The sequence below is a fragment of the Lagenorhynchus albirostris genome, chromosome X (assembly GCF_949774975.1).
Source record: "Lagenorhynchus albirostris chromosome X, mLagAlb1.1, whole genome shotgun sequence".
NCBI lineage: Eukaryota > Metazoa > Chordata > Mammalia > Artiodactyla > Delphinidae > Lagenorhynchus > Lagenorhynchus albirostris.
In genome coordinates, this window is record NC_083116.1 from 2,780,069 (window position 1) to 2,801,889 (window position 21,821).

Below are 21,821 nucleotides of genomic sequence, written 5' to 3' on the forward strand. Positions count from 1 at the left end.
ACCCTTGGCAACAGCCATTTCCTTCACTATATCTCTCTTTCCCCAAAACTACCCAGGGCCTTTCTTTATTTCTAGTCCCGTCAAACCACACCAAGCCCCTCCTCATAAAGTGAAAGCATTAGTCACAGCCTCGGCCTGATTAGGTGATTAGTAAAGTGCCCACTGCTTGGAAAGGCTTGCAGAAGGCATCCACACTGGATAAGCAGAAGGTAGCTGAGGGTCTCTAGAAAATCAGAAAATTTGGATTATAGTTCTATCTCTGACCCTCACTAGCAATACGACTGTGGGCAAATTTGGTGTTCTCTCTGAGCTTATTTCCCCATGTATGAAATGAAAGAAATTAGGAATCTCTTAAGAGTTCTGGTAGCTTTAACATTTAATGGACTGCTATTGCTTTGTTGCCTTATCTCCATAGGGTGAGAGATAGGTAGATTACATGTAATTCAAAGGTCTTTCTGGGTCTGTTGTCCTGTGAACCTGTGTTTCTCTAGGCTAGAAAAGGGGTAAGTTAACAAAATTTTCCTTTTTTTTTTTGGAGGCCCTTTTGTTCATGAAACAAAATGTGATAAATCAACTTTATGCCATGTATTATTCCCACAGATATCCTGTCCAAGATTTCTACTGGTGTTTCTCCACTGCTGGGTTGGGGCTGGACTGTATGTTTGGCTCATGCCAAAGTGCTTGCTGGTTTGGTTGTGGTACAAAGCTATTTAATTGGCCCAGTCTACTGATTGACATTTTCTTGAATTAAAGTGTTAGACATTTAATTGTTTGCTATTAAGAACTATTATTTTGTGTCTCTTTTTCTTCCACTGCCTCAGACTCTCTCCGAAGCATGCTCCAGATATTCCTGATGACAGCACCGACAACATCACTATATTCACCAGAATCTTGGATCGTCTTCTGGATGGCTATGACAACCGGCTGCGACCTGGGCTTGGAGGTCAGTTATTGTTTCAAGATCTTCTTGGCTATTGTCATCTAAAAAGATTCTTAAGGTACCTTCAATAGTGTCTTGATCAATGAGGTTAGTGTAAAGCTGAGTTTCTTCCCTCTGAGCACTGGAAATTAGTTCTAATCCTTCATTTCAATGGTCAATCTCTCTGGTCTGGTTTTGGAAGGTTCCAAATTTCACTTAGGTAAATGCATATAGGGTATTAAACCACAACATTTGGTCACACCCGTTTCTGGTAATAAAATACCAATCCCTGCCTGGATGGCAGGTGTGTCCCAGGAACAGCTGGGAAACATGTCTTTGTTCTAAAAACCCTGAGCACATATCAGCCTGATATTCCAAAGAGGAGAAATCTGATGGCTAGATGGGATCTCAGTTTAGTATGATCAGCAATATGATCGCAATGAAGTAAATGCATTATAATACCTCATGGACCATATTGAAAGGGCAAGTATACCAATGTATTTATGTTTTTTTTCCTGAACCATTTGAGAATTAGATGCAGATATCATAACCCTTTATCCCTAAATACTTCAGTGTGTATTTTCTTAGAACAAAGAAGTTATTTTATAAAATTACAATGAAATTATAAATTCAGAAAATGTGACCTAATACTATTTACTAATCTGTAGTCCATATTCAACTTTTGCCAATTATCTACATTTATTATATGATATTCTATTGTAATAAAACCCTTTCCTTCTCTTTAGTTAATTAGGTAACTATCAGCATGAACAGACGGATTCTTATTTTATTGAATGAAATGTAATCCATTAATATTATTATATATTATTATCTATTTTGATTACAATGTTTGTTCATAATTCCCTGTGTTTGCTTGGTGGGAGCTTATTCAAGCTGACTTTTGATATATTCTCATTTTTGAGCACTTTTTGGCATAACAGTATATTCCAGACTTAACTTGTACTCTCCCTCATTCAGCCTTATAATCAATCATTTTTTCCAAGAAGAAACAGCATCTTTTTTTGTGGGAAATTATATTTAAAATCCAACTTCTGTGTGCTAGATATTTTCATTGCTACTGGGTGTCATTTGCATCTAGGACCTTTCAGTGGACAGAATTGAGAAAATAGAAAATTACATATATACATATACACACACCTGTATATATTCGTATATATATATACATATAGATAAACAAATATGTGTATAAATGTAGACATATATGTGTATGTGCATGTGTAATGAGTCTATACTGATACCACTAATTCCAATTGAACAAATTATTCTTCACTGATTTACTAATTTGTTTTATTCTACAATATACATAAAATAGTGAATAGTGTTGGAATTACTATACCTATACCACTATAATAAACTCACTTATTAATTAAGGTTAAAGATATGTTTGCATGGTCTTTTTTTGGGGTTGTTTGTTTTTAGATGAAGGCTATATGGCTCTTGCTTTAGTATAAATAATAGATTGGAACAGGGCAGTATTGGAGGAAGAGAAGACCAGTCAGAAATTGATTTCAGTTGTCCAGAATGAAGGTGATGATTGTGGGAATGTAGAGAATTTGGTGACTGATTAAATTATGGGATTAGGGGAAAGGGAGGAGAAAATGATAACCTCTAAGTTCCTGGTTTAGATGACTGAGTGGTGCCATTTTCTAAAATAAGGAATATTGGAGGAGGAACAGTAGTATTTTGTTTTATTATGTTTCTTTTGGAGTTTGGTTGGAACAAAGAAGGTAGGGGAAGGAGGTGGAAATTAGTTGTAGACATTAAGAGTTTGAGTATCCATGAAAAATATGCATGGAGCCTTTTGCTCTGGCTAACATGGAGTAACAGGAACCAGATTTATCTTCTTAAAAGACAACTAAGAAATGAACAAACATAGTATATAGTAGTTATCAGAAATTGAACAAAGGCAGCACAGGACAGTGATTCTTGAAAGAAGTGAAACAAACAAGCTGAGCCATAGGATTATATCACCTTACTGCCTCAATAAATTTCAGGCTGCAGTGTAGGGAGGGAGAATCCACATAGTGCCTGGTGGACTCCCTTAGTTGATGAGAAAGAGTTTTGAATTTGGGGTGGCCAAGATGGCTAAAATTTGTAGGGCAGAGAAGAAGCAAGAGGTGCATGGAGAAGTGAGAGTTGTGCAGAGGGAAAGATCCAGAAATCTGCTGAGAATTTCCCTCAAGTTTTCAGGTAAGTACTGCTCAGCTTATGCATATAAGGAAACAGCCCAAGGTTGAGGAAAGGACCACTGGACAACAGCAGATGGAATAATAGGGTTGGGAATAACTTGTGTTGCTACCAACCAGAGTGGAAAAACTTGCAACATATGGGGTTAGGGTAGGGTACTCAGAAGAATATGGCTTCAGTGGCATGGCAAAACCATCCCCAAACAAAGGCTGTTCTGGTCCCAACTAACAAAGCTTAAAAGCAAGCTTGAAAAGTAAATATCAAAATGTTTTCAGAACATTATCTCAGAACAAAGTTTAAGAATATTTGCACAAGGTGAATGTACAATGGCTGGTATGTAGTCAAAAATTACCAGACATGTAAAGAAGCAAGAAAATACAACCCCAAAAGGCAGAATAACCAATCAATAAAAACAGATGCATAAATGACACAAATGAATTAGTAGATAAGTATATTAAAATAGATATGTCTAAATTCCATATGTTCAAAAGTAGAGGAAAATATGAGCATGTTGAGTAGAGACATGTAAGTTAAAAAAACAAAAACAAATTGAACTTCTAGGTATAAAAAGCACAATATCTGAGGTGAAATGCATACCAGATGAGACTAACAACAGATTAGACACTGAGGAAGAAAAGATTGATGAGCTTGAAGACACAGCAATGGTAGCTAGCAAAAATGAAACACAGAGGGAAGAAAAGACTGAAAAAGTGAACAGGACATCAGTGCACTGTGGGATAGCTTCAAGTGGCCTAATATAAGTGTAACTGGATTATCTGAAGGGAGAGGCAGAAAATGTCTTTGAAGAAAATCTAGTCAAAAAATATTCTAAATTTGATGAAAATTATAATCTGCCCAAACCAAGTTCAACAAACAAGAAACATGAAGAAAATTACACCAAGTGAAATTATCAAATTGCTTAGAACTAATGATAAAGAGAAAATCTTAAAAGCAAACATAGTGAAACAGAACATTTATATACACAGGGAAAATTTTAGAAAGACAGCAGGCTTCTTGTCAGAAACAGGGAAGCAAGAAGGTAGTTAGCAACAGCTTTAAAATACTAAAAATGTCAATCTAGAATTCTGTACCAGAGATAATATATTTTAAAAACATAGGTAAAATAAATACATTTTCTGACATATAGAGGCTAAAAATTTCATCACCAGCAGGTCTGTACTGCAAGAAATGTTAAGGGAAATGTGTCAGGCAGAAGGAAAATGATGCTAGATAGAAATATGGATCTATAGGACTTCCCTGTTAGTCCAGTGGTTAAAACTCCATGCTCCCAATGCAGGGTGCCCAGGTTCAATACTGGGTCAGGGAACTAGATCCCTCATGCCACAACTAAGAGCACATATGCCAGAACTAAGACTCAGTGCAGCCGAATAGAATAGAATAGAACAAAATTAAAAATAAATAAATAAATAAATAAAATTAAAATGGATGTATAAAAAGGAAGGAAGAGCAACAAAAATGGAAAATATGTGGGTAAATATGTCTCTTTTTTTCCTAAATATCTTTAATAAATAACTACCTAAAGCAAAAATAATAACATTGTATTGTGTGGTTTATAATGTATATGTGAAGAAAATGTATGACAACAATAGCACAAAGGCCAGAAGATGAAATGGAAATACACTGCACATGATGTGATATGATATTATTACTTGTAGGTAGATTGTAATAAATTAAGAATGTGCACTGTAGAACTTAAAAATTATAGCTAATAAAGCAAGAAAGTTTATAAAATCAATAGGAAGGCAGAAAAAGAGAAAAATGTAACAAAGAATAGATGAAACACATGGAAAACCAATAGCAACCATATTAATCATCACATTAAATATAAATAACCTAAACTTCTATTTTAAAAGGCAGAGATGGTCAAAATAGATAAAAAGAAAGACCCACAATTGGTCCCTGAGAGAAACCCACTTTAAAGATAGACAGAGAAAGACAAATATATGATATCGCTTATATGCAGAATCTAAAAAAAATGATACAAATGAACTTATTTACAAAACAGAAACAGACTCACAGACTTACAGAACAAACTTAAGGTTTTGTACCAGGGGGAAAGGGTGGGGGAGAGGGATGGATTGGGAGTTTAGGATTGACATGTACACACTACTATATGTAAAATAGATAACCAATGAGGACCTACTGTATAGCACAGGGAACTCTGCTCAATATTCTGCAATAAATGAAATGGGAAAAGAATTTGAAAAAGAATAGATACATGTATATGTATAACTGAATCACCTTGCTGTACACCTGAAACTAACACAACATTGTTAATAAACTATGCTCCAATATAAAGAGAAAGAAAAGAGTACATAACAATCCTAAGTATTTATGCACCTAATCATAGACATGAAGCAAAAACAGGAAACTGAAAGGAAAAAGAGATGATCTATAATTATAGTTAGAGATTTTAACACTCCTCTCTCAATCAACAATATAACGAGTAGACAGAAAATAAGTAAATGTAGCAGAAAGAGGAACCATTGTCAGCCAACTTGACTTAATTGTCATTTGTAGAACACTCCAACAAACAGCAGCAGAATACACCTCCTTTTCAACTGAACCTACAACATTTACCAAGATAGACCATATTCTTTGTTGTAAAAAATTAAAAGAATTCACAGTATACAAAGTATGTTCTCTGGCCAAAAGGAATAAAATTAGAAATTAAAAACAGATATATCTGGAAAATCTCCAAGTACTTGCGAACTAAATAATATACTTCTAAATAAAATATAAGTCAAAGAAGAACTCAAAAGAAAAATTTAAAACCTTTTCAATTAAACAAAATTAAAAACATGGTATAAAGTAGTGCTAAATTAAAGAAACTTATAATACTAGATAACTGTTTTAGAAAAGACTAACCTTAAATCAAGTCCCCATGCCTGGGGTTGACAGCAGCTCCAGGTCTCCTCAGCTTGCCTTTTCCAGCATGGACCACTGCCCCATGAACCAGATCAAGGACACTTCAGGGCACAGTAACCTCAGCAGTGCCATGCCCAAGTTAGAGTCTAGATTCCATGAATGGGGGCTGGGAGGATGAAGGGATTTCCTACCTCTCAGCCAAACTTGCCCAGAATTTAGCCATAACAATAGGTAGCTTGCTCTAGGATGAGAAATGCTGGTGTCTTGCCCCTCCCAGGAAGATAGCCCTCTAAGTGGGAGCTGGGAGAAGAGAGAGCCCTGTGTTCTTTCTGGGCTGCACCAGTCTGGAGTACAGTTTCCTTCAGACTGATCTGGGAAGGGGGAGGGTGGGAACAATTCTTGTTTTAAATAGTCTGGACTCTTGATTTCCATACTGAGTTTTAGTAGATTTTCTTTAATAAATAGTTTACTTTTCTTTTGTTGTATGCCCTTAGGACCATTTCCAGAAACTTTAAATTGTAGTTTTTAAAATACGTTTTGCAAGTTTCACTGAGGAGCAAGTCTGCAGAGCTCGTCATGCTTTCATGCCAGAAATGGAATTTCTAGTAACATTTTTTAAAGATTTAATCAGATTATATACCTAAATGATTATGTCATATGAGAAGAAAGTTTTAATTCTTCCTGTGCTATATGGATGCACTGGTTTTCTTCTCTTGTTTTAGTGCACTGACTGGACCTCGCATATAATGTTGAACAGAAAAGATGAAAACAGACACCATTGTCTGTTTTTGATCTTACAGAGAAAGCTTCCAGTCTTTCACCATAAAGTATGATGTTAGGTGTAAGTTTTTCTTAGATGCATTTTATCAAGTTCAGGAAGTTCTCTTCTACTCTGGTTTTGAAAATTTTTAATGAGAATGAATATTGCAATTTTTCAAATGGTCTTACTGTGTCTATTGAGTTGATTCTATGACTTTTAAAAAATTTTGTTAATATGGTGAATTACATTGATTTTCAAATGTTTAAACCAACCTTCATTCTCATGATAAATGCCACTTGTATATTAATTACTTTATATTATAGATAGGTTTGAGGTCTGGTAGTATAAGTCCTCCGGCTTTGTTCTTCTTAAAGATTGTCTTGGCTATTTTTGGCCCTTTGCATTTCTAGATAACTTTTAGAATCAGCTTATCATTTTCTAATAAAATCTGGAATTGACTTTGCCTTGAGTCTATAGGTTAACTTGAGGAATTTAAAAAATTATAATACTAAACCTTCTAAATGATGAACATGATATATTTCTCCATTCATTTTGTTCTCCTTTAATTTCTCTCAATAATGTTTTGACATTTTCATTTTAGAGGTCTTGCATATTTTTGATTAATCAATGCCTTGAGACTTGATTTTTATTTATTTATTTATTCTTTTTTTTATTTTTTATTTTTCGCGGTACGCGGGCCTCTCACTGTTGTGGCCTCTCCCATTGCGGAGCACAGGCTCCGGACGTGCAGGCTCAGTGGCCATGGCTCACGGGCCCAGCCGCTCCGCGGCATGTGGGATCTTCCTGGACCGGGGCACGAACCCATGTCCCCTGCATCGGACTCTCAACCGCTGTGCCACCAGGGAAGCCCCTTGATTTTTATTTTTAAATTTTGTTACTGCTGTGTAGAAATATGATTGGTTTTATTATTTTTAAAAATTAATTTATTTTATTTATTTTTGGCTGCATTGGGTCTTTGTTGCTGTGCGTGGGCTTTCTCTAGTTGTGGTGAGTGGAGGCTACTCTTCGTTGTGGTGCTCAGGCTTCTCATTGTGGTGGCTTCTCTTGTTGCGGAGCATGGGCTCTAGGCACCTGGGCTTCAGTAGTTGTGGCATGCAGGCTCAGTAGTTGTGGCTCTCGGGCTGTAGAGCGCAGGCTCAGTAGTTGTGGCACACAGGCTTTGTGGCTCCGTGGCACGTGGGATCTTCCCAGATGAGGGCTTGAACCTGTGTCCCCTGCATTGGCAGGGAGATTTGTAACCACTGCACCACCAGGGAAGCCCATGATTGGTTTTATATTTGCCTTTCTATCCAGAGACCTTGTTGTATTGACTTATTGATTTTAATAGTTTTCTATTGTTTCTTTTACATTCTCTTAATACATGTTTATATCATTTAGCTTCACTTAGGTTTTTAATGCAGGACTACACAAATTCCTTGATATGTTAATGATAATTATGAATATATAGGATGACGTTTTAGTATGTAGTCTTTGGTGACCATGGGACGTTTCTTCCCCCAAAACACCTATTAAGATCTCAGTTGGAATGTAAGTAACATATAGACCAGATTGGGAAATGCTGCTCTGGAGACCTCCCTGGTTTATTAATATCCAACCTAAAGTGTGCTTTCTAGAAGTGAGCATAATACTCTAGATATGTTCTAGTTACCTCATGGTAAAACAGGGATTAATGTAGCCTAAAACAGAATTAGCCTACTTGGTGATGACATTACCCCCTTGGATTACTCTGAGCTTTTTATCAAGTAAAATCCACCAGATCTTTTTCTCATGACTATTGACCAGCCAATTGCCTCAATCTGACGTACTATGGCATTTATTTTTAAACATTAATGCATGATTTTCCCTATTTATCCTTATTAAATTTCATTCTATATGTTTAACTCTAATCATTTCAACCTACATAAAACTTTTAAATCCTAAAAGTTCAGTGTATTACTATCACTTTTAGTTTTTTATTTTATTTTTTAACATCTTTATTGGAGTATAATTGCTTTACAATGGTGAGTTAGTTTCTGCTTTATAACAAAATGAATCAGTTATACATATACATATATCCCCATATCTCTTCCCTCTTGCGTCTCCCTCCCTCCCACCCTGCGTATCCCAACCCTCTGCATGGTCACAAAGAATCGAGCTGACCTCCCTGTGCTATGTGGCTGCTTCCCACTAGCTCTCAATTTTACATTTGGTAGTGTATATTTCTCCATGCCACTCTCACACTTTGTCCCAGCTTACCCTTCACCCTACCCATACCCTCAAGTCCATTCTCTAGTAGGTCTGTGTCTATTCCCATCTAACCCCTAGGTTCTTCATGACCTTTTTTGTTTTTTTAGATTCCATATATTTGTGTTAGCATACGGTATTTGTTCTTCTCTTTCTGACTCACTTCACTCTGTATGACAGACTCTAGGTCCATCCACCTCACTACAAATAACTCAATTTCATTTCTTTTTATGGCTGAGTAATATTCCATTGTATATATGTGCCACATCTTCTTTATCCATTCATCTGTTGATGGACACTTAGGTTGCTTCCATGTCCTGGCTATTGTAAATAGAGGCGCAATGAACATTGTGGTACATGACTCTTTTTGAATTATGTTTTTCTCAGGGTATATGCCCAGTAGTGGGATTGCTGGGTTGTATGGTAGTTCTATTTTTAGTTTTTTAAGGAACCTCCATGCTGTTCTCCATAGTGGCTGTATCAATTTACATTCCCACCAACAGTGCAAGAGGGTTCCTTTTACTCCACACCCTCTCCAGCATTTATTGTTTGTAGATTTTTTGATGATGGCCATTCTGACTGGTGTGAGATGATATCTCATTGTAGTTTTGATTTGCATTTCTCTAATGATTAATGATGTTGAACATTCTTTCATGTGTTTGTTGGCAATCTGTATCTCTTCTTTGGAGAAATGTCTATTTAGGTCTTCTGCCCATTTTTGGATTGGGTTGTTTGTTTTTTTGATATTGCGCTGCATGAGCTGCTTGTAAATTTTGGAGGTAAGTCCTTTGTCAGTTGCTTCATTTTCAAATATTTTCTCCCATTCTGAGGGTTGTCTTTTGGTCTTGTTTATGGTTTCCTTTGCTGTGCAAAAGCTTTTAAGTTTCATTAGGTCCCATTTGTTTATTTTTGTTTTTATTTCCATTTCTCTAGGAGGTGGTTCAAAAAGGATCTTGCTGTGATTTATGTCATAGAGTGTTCTGCCTATATTTTCCTCTAGGAGTTTGATAGTTTCTGGCCTTACATTTAGGTCTTTAATCCATTTTGAGTTTATTTTTGTGTATGGTGTTAGGGAGTGTTCCAATTTCATTCTTTTACATGTAGCTGTCTAGTTTTCCCAGCACCACTTACTGAAGAGGCTGTCTTTTCTCCACTGTATATTCTTGCCTCCTTTATCAAAGATAAGGTGACCATATGTGTGTGGGTTTATCTCTGGGATTTCTATCCTGTTCCATTGATCTATATTTCTGATTTTGTGCCAGTACCATACTGTCTTGATTATTGTAGCTCTGTAGTGTAGTCTGAAGTCAGGGAGCCTGATTCCTCCAGCTCCGTTTTACTTTCTGAAGATTGCTTTGGCTATTTGGGGTCTTTTGTGTTTCCATACAAATTGTGAAATTTTTAGTTCTAGTTCTGTGAAAAATGCCAGTGGTAGTTTGAAAGTGAAATAAGAAAACACTCCCATTTACCATTGCAACAAAATGAATAAAATATCTAAGAATAAACCTACCTAAGGAGATAAAAGACCTGTATGCAGAAAATTATAAGACACTGATGAAAGAAATTAAAGATGATACAAACAGATGGAGAGATATACCATGTTCTTGGATTGGAAGACTCAACATTGTGAAAATGACTATACCACCCAAAGCAATCTACAGATTCAATGCAATCCCTGTCAAACTACCACTGGCATTTTTCACAGAACTAGTACTATCACTTTTAGCTTCATGCTGTCTCCATACTTGAATCAGCATGCCTCTTATGTTTTTAGATTTTATTGAGGTATAATTAAAAAATAAAATTGTAGGATTTAAGTATACCACATGATGGTTTGATATGTGTATACAGTGAGAAAGGATACCCCTCAGCAAGTCAACATATCCATTACCTCATATATTTGTTTTTTTTGTGGGGGTGAGAATATTAAATTCTACTGTCTTAATAAATGTCTTTTTTATGTGAAGAAACTTTTAAAAAATTGAATTATTGCCAATTTACAATTTTATATTATTGTTTCAGGTTTACCAAATCATGATTCAATATTTTTGTTAATTACACTCCATTTATTATAAAATATTGGCTTTATTCCCTGTGCTATACAATATATCCTTACAGGTTTTTTTATTTTATACATAGTAGCTTCTACTTCTTAATCCCTTACACCATCTTGACATTTCCCCCTTCCCTCTCCCCACTGGTAACCACTCGTTCTCTATATCTTGGAGTCTGTTTCTGTTTTGTTATATACATTTGTTTATTGTATTTTTTAGATCCCACGTATAGTGATAACATAGACGACTTGTCTCTGCCTGACTTACTTCACTAAGCATAATGCCCTCCAGGTCCATCCATGTTGTTGCAAATGGAAAAATTTCATTCTGTTTTATGGCTGAGTAGTAATCCAGTGTATGCATGTGCGTGTGTGTGTGTGTGTGTGTGTGTGTGTGTGCACGCGTGCATAGGTATATAGATATGTATATATAGTGTATACATATATATGTACACATACCACATCTTCTTTATCCATTTATCTGTTGATGGACACTTAGGTTATTTCCATATATTGGCTATTGTAAATAATGCTACTATGAACATTGGGGTACATATATCTTCTCAAATCAGTATTTTCGCTTTCTAAGTGTATATACCAAGGAGTGGAATTTCTGGATTATATGGTTGTTCTATTTTAGTTTTTTTTTTTTTTGAGGTACTTCCATACTGTTTTCTACAGTTGCTACACCAATTTATATTCCCACCAACGGTGTAGGAGAGTTCCCGTTTCTGCACATCCTTACAAACATTTGTTAATTGTGGTCTTTTTGATGATAGCCATTCTGATAGGTGTGAAATAATATCTCATTGTGGTTTTGATTTGCATTTCTCTGATGTTTAGCAAAGTTGAGCATCTTTTCAAGTGCCTATTGGCCACCTGTATGTCTTCTTTGGGAAAATGTCTGTTCAGGTCTTCTGCCCATTTTATAATTGAGGGTCTTTTTTGTTTGATACTGAGCTTTTAAGAACTGTTTGTATATTTGTGATATTAACCCCTTGTTGGTCATATAATTTGCAAATGTTTTCTGCCATTCAGTAACCTGTCTTTCATTTTGTTAATAGTTTCTCTTGCTGTGCTAAAGCTTTAAAGTTTAATCGTCCCATTTATTAATTTTTGCTTTTGTTTCCTTTGCCTGAGGAAGCAGATCAAAAAAATATTTCTATAATTTATGTCAAAGACTGTTCTGCCTATGTTCTCTCCTGGGAGTTTTATGGTTCAGGTCTTACATTTAGGTCTTTAACTCACTTTGGGTTTATTTTTGCATATTATTTGAGAAAAATATTCTAATGTCATTCTTTTACATGTTTCTGTCCAGTTTTCCCAGCACCACTTATTGAAGAGACTGTATCTTCCCCAATGTATATTTTTGCCTGTTTGGTCATAGGTTAATTGACCATAAGTGTGTGGGTTTATTTCTGGGCTCTCTGTTCTATTCCATTGATCTAGTTGTCTGTTTTTATGCCACTACAATACTGTTTTGATTACTGTAGCTTTGTAGTATAGTTTGAAGTCAGGGAACATGATACCTCCAGCTTTGTTCTTTGTTATCAAGATTGCTTTGACTATTCAGGGTCTTTTGGTATTCTATATAAATTTTAGGATTATTTGTCCTAGTTTGTGCATTCTGATAGGGATTGCATTAAATCTATAGATTGTTTGGGGTAGTATGGATATTTTAACAATATTAATTATTCTAATCCATGATCATGGGATATCTTTCCATTTCTTTGTATCATCTTCAATTTCTTTCATCAGTGTTTTATAGTTTTCAAAGTATAGGTCTTTCACCTCCTTGGTTAAGTTTATTATTATTATTTTTTTGGTGTGATTTTTAAAGGGGATTGTTTTCTTGCTTTCTCTTTCTGATATTTCTTTATTAGAAAAGTAACAGATTTCTGTTTATTAATCTTGTATCCTGCAAATTTACTGAATTAATTTATTGATTCTCATGTTTTTTTTGTGGAGACATTAGCATTTTCTATGTATAGTATCATGTCATCTGCAAATAGTGACAGTTTCACATCTTTGCTTCCGATTTGGTTGTCTTTTATTTCTTTTCTTGTCTGCTTGCTATGGCTAGGACTTCCAATACTAAGTTAAATAGAAGTGGCGAGAGTGGGCATCCTTGTCATGTTCCTTAGTTTAAAGGAAAAGCTTTCAGTTGAGCATGACGTTAGCTGTGGGCTTCTCATAAGTGGCCTTTATTATATTGAGATATATCCCCTCTATACCAACTTTAATGAGAGTTTTTAGCATGAATGTATGTTGAATTTTGTCAAATTCTATTTCTGCATCTATTGAGATGATAATGTGATTTTTATCATTTTGTTAATGTGATATATCATATTGACTGATTTATGGATATTGAATCATCCTTATATCCTTGAAATAAATCACATTTGATCATGGTGTCTGATCCTTTTCACGAACTGTTGAATTTGCTTTGCTAATATTTTGTTGAGGATGTTTGCATCTATATTCATCAGATTTATAGGCCTTTAATTTTCTTTTTTTGTAGTGTTTCATGATAATGGTGGCCTCATATAATGAGTTTTGGAGTGTTCCCTCCTCTTCAATTTTTGGGAATAATTTGAGAAGAATAGGTATTACCTTTTCTTTACATGTTTGAAAGAATTCCCCTGTGAAGCTGTCAGTTCTTAGAATTTTGTTTTATGGAAGTTTTTGATTACTAATTCAATTTCAATACTAGTGATCAGTCTATTCAGATTGTCAATTTCTTCCTGATTCAGTCTTGTAAGATTGTATGTTCCTAGAAATTTGTCCTTTTCTTCTGGGTTGTCCAATTTGTTGGTACATAACTGCTCATAGTATTCTCTTATGATATTTTGTGTCTTTGAGACATAAGGTATAATTTCTCCTCTGTCATTTCTAGTTTTGTTTATTTGAGTCCTTTCTCTATTTTTCTTAATGAGCCTGGCTAAAATGCATATCAATTTTGTTTATTTTTTCAAAATAACAGCTCTTGGTTTCATTGATCTTTTCTTGTATTTTTTGGTCTCTCTTTTATTTATTTCCCTTCTGATCTTTATTATTTCCTTCCTTCTGCTGACTTTGGGCTTTATTCTTCCTTTTCTAATTACTTTATATGGTAGGTTATGTTGTTTATTTGAAATTTTTCTTCTTTCTTGAGGTAGGCCTGTACTGCTATAAATTTCCCTCTTAGAACTGCTTTTGGTGCTTTCCATAGATTTTAGAAAGATGTGTTTTTATTTTTATTTCTCTCCCAGTATTTTCTCATTTCCTCTTTGATTTCTTTGTTGACCCATTAGTTCTTTAGTAACATGTTTAGTCTCTACTTGTTTATGTTTTTCCCATTTTTTTCCTGTAATTGATTTCTAGTTTCATACAGTTGTGGTCAGAAAAAAATGCTTGATATAATTTCTATCCTCTTAAGTTTGTTGAGACTTGTTTTGTGGCATGTGATCTATCCTAGTAATCTTCCAAGTGTACTTGAAAAGAAAGAATATTCTGCTATTTTTAGATGGAAGGTCCTGTATATATCTAAGTCCAACTGGACTAATATATCACTTAAGGCAACTGTTTCCTTATTGGTTTTCTGTCTGGATGATCAGTCCATTGATGTAAGTGGGGTGTTACCATTATTGTATAATTTTCAGTTTCTCCCTTTATGTCTGTTAGTATTTGCTTTATATATTTAGGTGCTCCTATATTAGGTGAATATATGTTAACAAATGTTACAGTCTCTTTTTGTAGTGACACCTTTATCATTATATAATGCCGTCCTTTGTCCTTTGTTATAGACTTTGTTTTAAATCTACTTTGTCTGATATTAGTATTGCTACCCCAGATTTCTTTTCACCTCTGTTTGCATGGAATATCATTTTACATCCCCTCACTTTCAGTCTCCGTGTGTCTTTAGCTCTGAAGTGTGTCTCTTATAGGCAGCAAATAGATGGGTTTTGTTCTTATGTCCAATTGGCCCGGCCACCCTATGTCTTTGATTGGAGCATTTAGTTCATTGACATTTAAAATGAACATTGATAGGTATGTACTTACTGCCATTTTGTTACTTGTTTTCTGATTGTGTTTGTAGTTCTTTTCTGTTCTTATTTTAGTCTCTTTTCTTGTGGTTTGATGATTTTCTTTAGTGGTAGCTTGTGTTCCTTTCTTTCTAGTTTTTGTGAAGGTTTTAAATTTCTGTTTACCATACAGTTCATATGTGTTGACTTATATCTACATGTTTTAAACTGATAATCATTTAATTTCAAACACATTCTAAAAAATCTATATTTTTTACTCCCCTCCCCATGTTTTGTGTTTTTGACGTCATATTTTACATCTTCATGTTTATCCGTTAACAGTATTTTTGTAGTTATATTTAATTTTACAATATTTGGCTTTTAATCTTCATACTAGCTTATTTAAGTGGTTGATCCATAGCCTTTACTATTTATTTGCCTTTAGTATTCGGATATTCTTTCCTGTAAATTCTTACTTCTTGTAGCTTTACCTTTCCCACTTAGAGAAGACCTTTTAACATTTCTTTTAAGGTTGGTTTAGTAGTGATGAACTCTTAGTTTTTGCCTATCCAGGAAATTCTTTATCTTTCCTTCAATTCTGAATGATAACCTTGCTAGTTAGAGTATCCTAGTTTGTAGGGTTTTTTTTTTTTTTTTTTGTTTTTTGCGGTATGCAGGCCTCTCACCACTGTGGCCTCTCCTGTTGCGGAGCACAGGCTCCGGATGCGCAGGCCCAGTGGCTATGGCTCACGGGCCCAGCTGCTCCGCGGCATGTGGGATCCCCCCAGACTGGGGCATGAACCCGTGTCCCCCACATCGGCAGGCAGACCCTCAACCACTGTGCCACCAGGGAAGCCCTGTAGGGGCTTCAACTTCTTTTAGAAGTTGAAATATATCATGCCACTCCCTTCTGGTCTGCAAAGTTTCTGCTGAAAAATCAGCTTATGGCCTTATGTGGGTTCCCTTGTATGTGACTCTTTGTTTTTCTCTTGCTGCCTTTAAAATTCTCTCCATATATTTAGCTTTTGCCCTTTTAATTATGATATGTCTTTTGTGTGTCTCTTGGGTTCATCTTGTTTGGGACTCTGTGCGTCCTTTACCTGGATATCTGTTTCCTCTTCAGGTTAGAGAAATTTTCAGCCATGATTTCATCAAATACATTTTCTACCCCTTTATCTCTCTCTCCTTCTTCTGGGAACCCTATAATGTAAATGTTAGTATGCTTGATGTTGTCCCAGATGTGCCTTAAGCTATCCTCATTTTCTTTTCTTTTCTTTTTCTTTTTTCTTTTTTTTTTTGCGGTACGCAGGCCTCTCACTGTTGTGGCCTCTCCCATTGCGGAGCACAGGCTCCAGACGTGCTGACTCAGCTCAGTGGCCATGGCTCACGGGCCCAGCCGCTCTGCGGCATGTAGGATCTTCCCGGACCGGGGCATGAACCCGTGTCCCCTGCATTGGCAGGCGGACTCTCAACCACTGCGCCACCAGGGAAGACCCTATCCTCATTTTCTTAAATATGTTTTTCTTTTTGCTGTTCTGATTGGGTGATTTCCACTGTTCTACCTTCCAGATCAATTATGCTTTCTTCTGTATCACCAAGTCTGCTGTCGATTCCTTCTAGTGTGTTTTTCCTTTCAGTTACTGTATTATTCAGCTCTGACTGGTTCTTTTTTATATTTTCCAGTTTTTGTTGAAGATCTCACTCTGGTCATGTATTCTTTTTCAAGTTCAGTTAGCATTCTTATTACTATTGGTTTGAACTGTTTATCAGGTAAATTATTTATCTCTGTTTCATTAGGGTTTTCTTTTTTCAGGGTTTTATCTTGTTCTTTCATTTGAAACATATTCCACTATCTTCTCATTTTGTTTAACTTTCTTTGTTTGTCTCTACGAAATTAGGTGAAACAGTTACCTATCCCAGTCTTGAATGTGTATCCTTGTGTGGGAGCATCCTTATGCAGTCTGTGTATGCTCAGTGGCTTTGGTGTGAATGGTGGACATGTGATGAGCACAGGCTGCATGTTCGCCTGGGGTGCACTATCAGCTACTGCCTTGGTGGAAGGTAGGGCTGGATTTGGAGTGCCTGGAGCCAGAGCTAGGTGTGAACTGGGGATTCTCCTAGGCTCAGTGGTAGTGGTACTATTGGGGGTGGGGCTGGGGCCCAAGGGGCTGGGGTATGAATCCTGAGGGAGTTGGGCTTCTCCCAAGTATGATAGCAGTCTCTGTCTTTATTGGGGGTGTGGCAAGGATCTGAGGACTTGGACCTGCACTTCTGAGCTGATTCCACTTTTTCCCCAGTGTGTGTACCTAGGTTAGAGGCTGGGTTGAGGCAGGAAGGGTTGTAGCTCCACTACTGAGCTGCTTCCACTCCTTTCCCATTGTGCTCACACACGTACGTGCTAGCAGCGGTGGTCTCTGCCCAAGCCAGAGGCAGAGTCAGGAACTGCGCTGGTTCTGTTCCCTCACAAGTGTCCATGCGTGCATATACACACACACACACAAACACACACACAAACACACACACACACTGGCAATGGCTGTCTCTACCTTGGACAGAGGCAGGGCTGAGGCCTGAGATGGCTCTGTTCCCTCCAGGAATGCATGCTCCACCTTAGCAAGGAGCAGTGCTGGAGCAGGATGGGCTGGAGCAGGAGCCTGGTGCAGTCTGGGGTGTGTGCTGGGGCAGTCCTGGCTGGCCAGCCAGATCGCAATTCAATTTTCAATCTGATGCCTCTGTGCTAGGACTGGGAGCAAGCAAGTGGTGTGTATGTGCTCTTGAATAGTGGAGTCTTCGTTTCATACAGTCCTCCAGTAAGTCATACTGATTTCCAAACCAGCTAAGGGGGCTCTTTTTCCCGGTGTTGGTCCTCAAGGTTGGGGTTGCCTAATATGTGACTTGAACCCCTTGCTCTCCAGGGAGAATCCCTAAGCCTGTGATTTCCCCCTGTTCTTCTGGGTCACCCATTGTGGGTGCATGACCCAACCAGCTTGCTACTTTTCCCTTCCTACCAGACTGAGTGTGGTTCTTTCTTTACAGCTTTGATTGTAGAAGAGCCATTCTACTAGTTTTTGAGTCATTCTCAGTGAGTGTTGCTCTATATGTAGTTGTAGTTTTGATATATATCTGAGGGGAGGTGAGTCCAGGGTCTTTCTACTCCACTGTCTTGATCCTCTATAAAATCCATTTTTAAATTCAACTTTACAATAATAGCTCTTGTAATTGCTTGCCATTTCTATAAATAAGTTATCTTCAGTTATCTTTTATAGTCTTTCTTTTAATGGATCTGAGACCTACCGGTTACTACAAATTTGCTCCTAATATAGAACCTTCCTGCTATAACTCTTCTCTAGACCATTTCTTTCCTGGGATCCTATTAGTGTGGAGAAGTAGAGAGCTACCAACCAGTGTTAAAGAAGGCATGGGTCTAGATAGTTGGAATATACCTAAGGTAGGACTGCAGATATTGAATTCTATCTCTGACTTTAGCACCAAGTTATCACATAACATCAAATAATTGCCTTATCTTATAGCACAGCAGTTTCCCAACTTATCACATTAATAGCAAAAATACATAATTAACTTAAAATTCACTTTTAAATAACCAGAACAATGTTTCCATGTCATGGTGGTCATTTAGGATGTCCAGATAGTCACCACTATCTCTGAAAACATGACAGGACGGAATAACTACAGGAGGCATTAAGATAGACCCTGGGAAGAACTTTTGAAGTATCAGGATATTACCCTTTATGCCCCTCTAATGAGGTTATATAGACATAGTTAGCATTAATTTATTAGTCAAACTCTGGTGGGATTTCCCAGTGGGATTTAATCAGACCTATCTTGCTTTCTCTCACTGGAATTCTTTGGCTTTAGCTACAAATAGTCAGCCATCTGGAAGCCTTCACACTGAAAGAGGAGGCATGAGGCAAAGCAATGAGTGGACAGAGTCTCTCCTGTCATCCAATCCAAACTACCATCTTTTCAAGTCAGTATAACAGATTTTGGAAATGATTTCTAAGAGAAGTAGTGCTAGCTACAGAGTGGACAATAACATGGTTCTGTGCTCTGTCTCCTTTGTTCTTCCCCTTCCCCAGCAAGTTACTTGAAGGCAGACACTGTGTCCTGTTAATTGCTCTCTTCCCCTGGAGTACTGAGCACAGAGTTTTGCCCATAGAAGAGGTATAGGGAAAACCAGGAATGGGATATAATTGATGTGATCCCATAGGCCTTGATTTTTGTCTCTGCTTTCTTTTCTCCTGATTCATATCTTTTGGTTGGGCACAAAGTTATTATACAGATAGTTCTCTCTTTTTTCTTTTGTGGCATCAACTTCCCATTATGCCTCACTTACCAAGGGTTGAAAACAGATTTCTTGTACCTGACCCCTCGGGGCTTTCTGTCTTGGATGCTTCGTCATTTCACTGTGTGAACTGTGGGTGGCAAGGTTCCAAATCAGCAGGAATACCTGCTTTGACTAGTTCCTATTCACTTTGCTCAACTTTCTTCAAGAGCTCAGTATAAAATTGTGATCTCTCACTCTTTTGTCTGATCTCCTGTTTGTGCTAGTGTCTTTCATTTGATTATCATCTTTTGATTTCATGCTTAATTCTTTTGCCTTCTTTCTCTTCTCTTAGTCATTAATCTCTCTGTTCCTCTGCTTTGAGTGCTTCAGCACTCATCATAGAAGCCTCCCTATGTTTTGGTCTAGTAGAAGTGCCATCAGCAGTTTAGAAGCCCATTCAGGTCTTATTCTTTCGTCAAAACTTAAATACCATTTCCATCATGAATTCTTCAAGCATGGGCTAGAAGACCTGAATTTATAACTTTATTTTGGCTCATTCTAGTTGAGTGACCTTAAGAAAGTCATTTGACCTCTCTAAGTCATCATGTCCCACCTTTGACAACAAAATGAGGGTAACCAGCACACATGATAGCTGCTCAGGAAACTTAACTCCTCTTCCAAATCCAATCCAGTAACAAATTCTGCCATCAAAACATCCAAAAATCTGACCAGTTCCCATCACCTCTATTGCTACCAGCTTGGTGTGAGCCACCATCATCTATCACCTGAATTATTACACAAGCCTCCTCTTGCTCGGGTGGCACCTGCTCAATGAGGCCTTTTTTTGCAATTGTATTTAAAATTTCTCATCCAAATTCCAGCTTTATTTTCCCTATAGCAACTATTGCATTACCATAGTTTACAAATATTTTATCTACTTTCCCCCACTTGAATGTAAGTTTTAGGAGTGCGGGGATTTTTTGACTCTTCGATTCACTGCCGAATTGCCAAATACTACCTAGTCCATAGTAAGTCCTCAATATTTGTTTAATGAATGAATACTTACCTCACAGGTTTATTGTGAGAAGCAAATGAAATAATATATACAAAAGTGTTTTCTAAAATTAAACACTGTAAACATGAGTTATCATTTTTATTGTTTCCCTCAGTAGGAATTGACCACTGCTTATCCAAACCTCATGTCTTTAGTAGGATCTGTGTAACATTTACTTCTTTGCCTTTGGCAGGGGGGTTAGTTATTTAGGTGTCTGTATCATGGTTTTTCTCTCTCTGGAAAAAGTGAGGGCTCAGTGTTTCAAACTCAGGCTGGAATTCTTGGTGTCAAAGCTAGGTGGGGAATGACTAACTTTAGGGCTGCTGAATGTGCAGATAAGAAATATCTGAAAGAAAATACTCAGGAGTGAAATTGGCAGTGAGAGCCCAAGCAGACAATCCAACTGGTGCAGACTATGCCAAGAGTAATAAACTAGTTACCAGGCAACAGTATGGAAATCATAAAAGCAGTGCAAGAAAAGTAGATTTGCTGAGTGAGAAAAGAAGGAAAGGTAGAATATAGAACCTGGAGAGTTTTCTGAGTTATTGTTGCAAAGCTACACAGATATACTATATATTACCTTCGGCCTTGCCTATGGGAGCTGTTCACCGTTCTAAGCTGGTTCAGTACCACCTCTCTAACCCTTGCCATAGGTGGAATAAGACCGTTGTTTCCCTGGGGACACTAAATGGAAGGCTTGGATAGTCTTTGGTACATTCCGAAGGTGGGAGACATAGCACTGTGATGGCTTTTCTGGATGTATTCCACTGAACCAGGTATCAGAGCTGTTGAAGGCATTGTGTGTTTAACAACTCCTTTAAAAGATACTCCACTTTTCTGGATTATCCCAACCGATTCCTGAGAAAGAGACAAAATCTAGAAGAAAATAATGAAGAGTGGAAATGCCTGCAAGTCAGATGTAGAGTCAGAAGGCAACTAGATTGATGATTACTGTAATCCTGAAGGGCACAAGGGAGTTAATTGTCATCCAGCTTTGAGCACTGAGCTGAAATTTGGGCTGGTAATTCGTATCTATTGAAAGGAGGACCAAGTGTCATCTTGTGCCTTCTCAAGTCCAGTATTGGTCAATATATTCCTTCTCCTAACCACTAGTCCAGCAGATATAATGAAAGTTCTTCTGGGAAACCTGGCTTGCTAAGGGAATGACCAGCTATCAGAATGCCACTTGTGGTAGTCATTGTGAGGAAAGCTACTGTTTTTATGGAAAGGTGTCTTTTGTCTGGAAGAGTGTAGGAATGTAAATTGATCAGTGGCAATATCACTGGGAGGTATAAGAAGTGTTGCAATTCTCAAAGACCCAGCTGATATGCTCAAAGCTAAGAGGAGGGGCTTCCCTGGTGGCGCAGTGGTTGAGAGTCCACCTGCTGACGCAGGGGACATTGGT

At 37.1% G+C, this 21,821-nt stretch overlaps 1 protein-coding gene across 1 annotated transcript in view; it reads left to right on the top strand.

Moving 5' to 3' along the window:
* Window positions 1-21,821, top strand: part of GABRA3 (gamma-aminobutyric acid type A receptor subunit alpha3) — a 153,559-nt gene that overhangs the window by 26,981 nt on the left and 104,757 nt on the right. Inside the window, exon 2 of the mRNA XM_060137405.1 lies at window positions 822-943. Within this exon, the coding sequence (XP_059993388.1) occupies window positions 822-943 (122 nt within the window). The remainder of the gene's footprint in view (window positions 1-821; window positions 944-21,821) is intronic.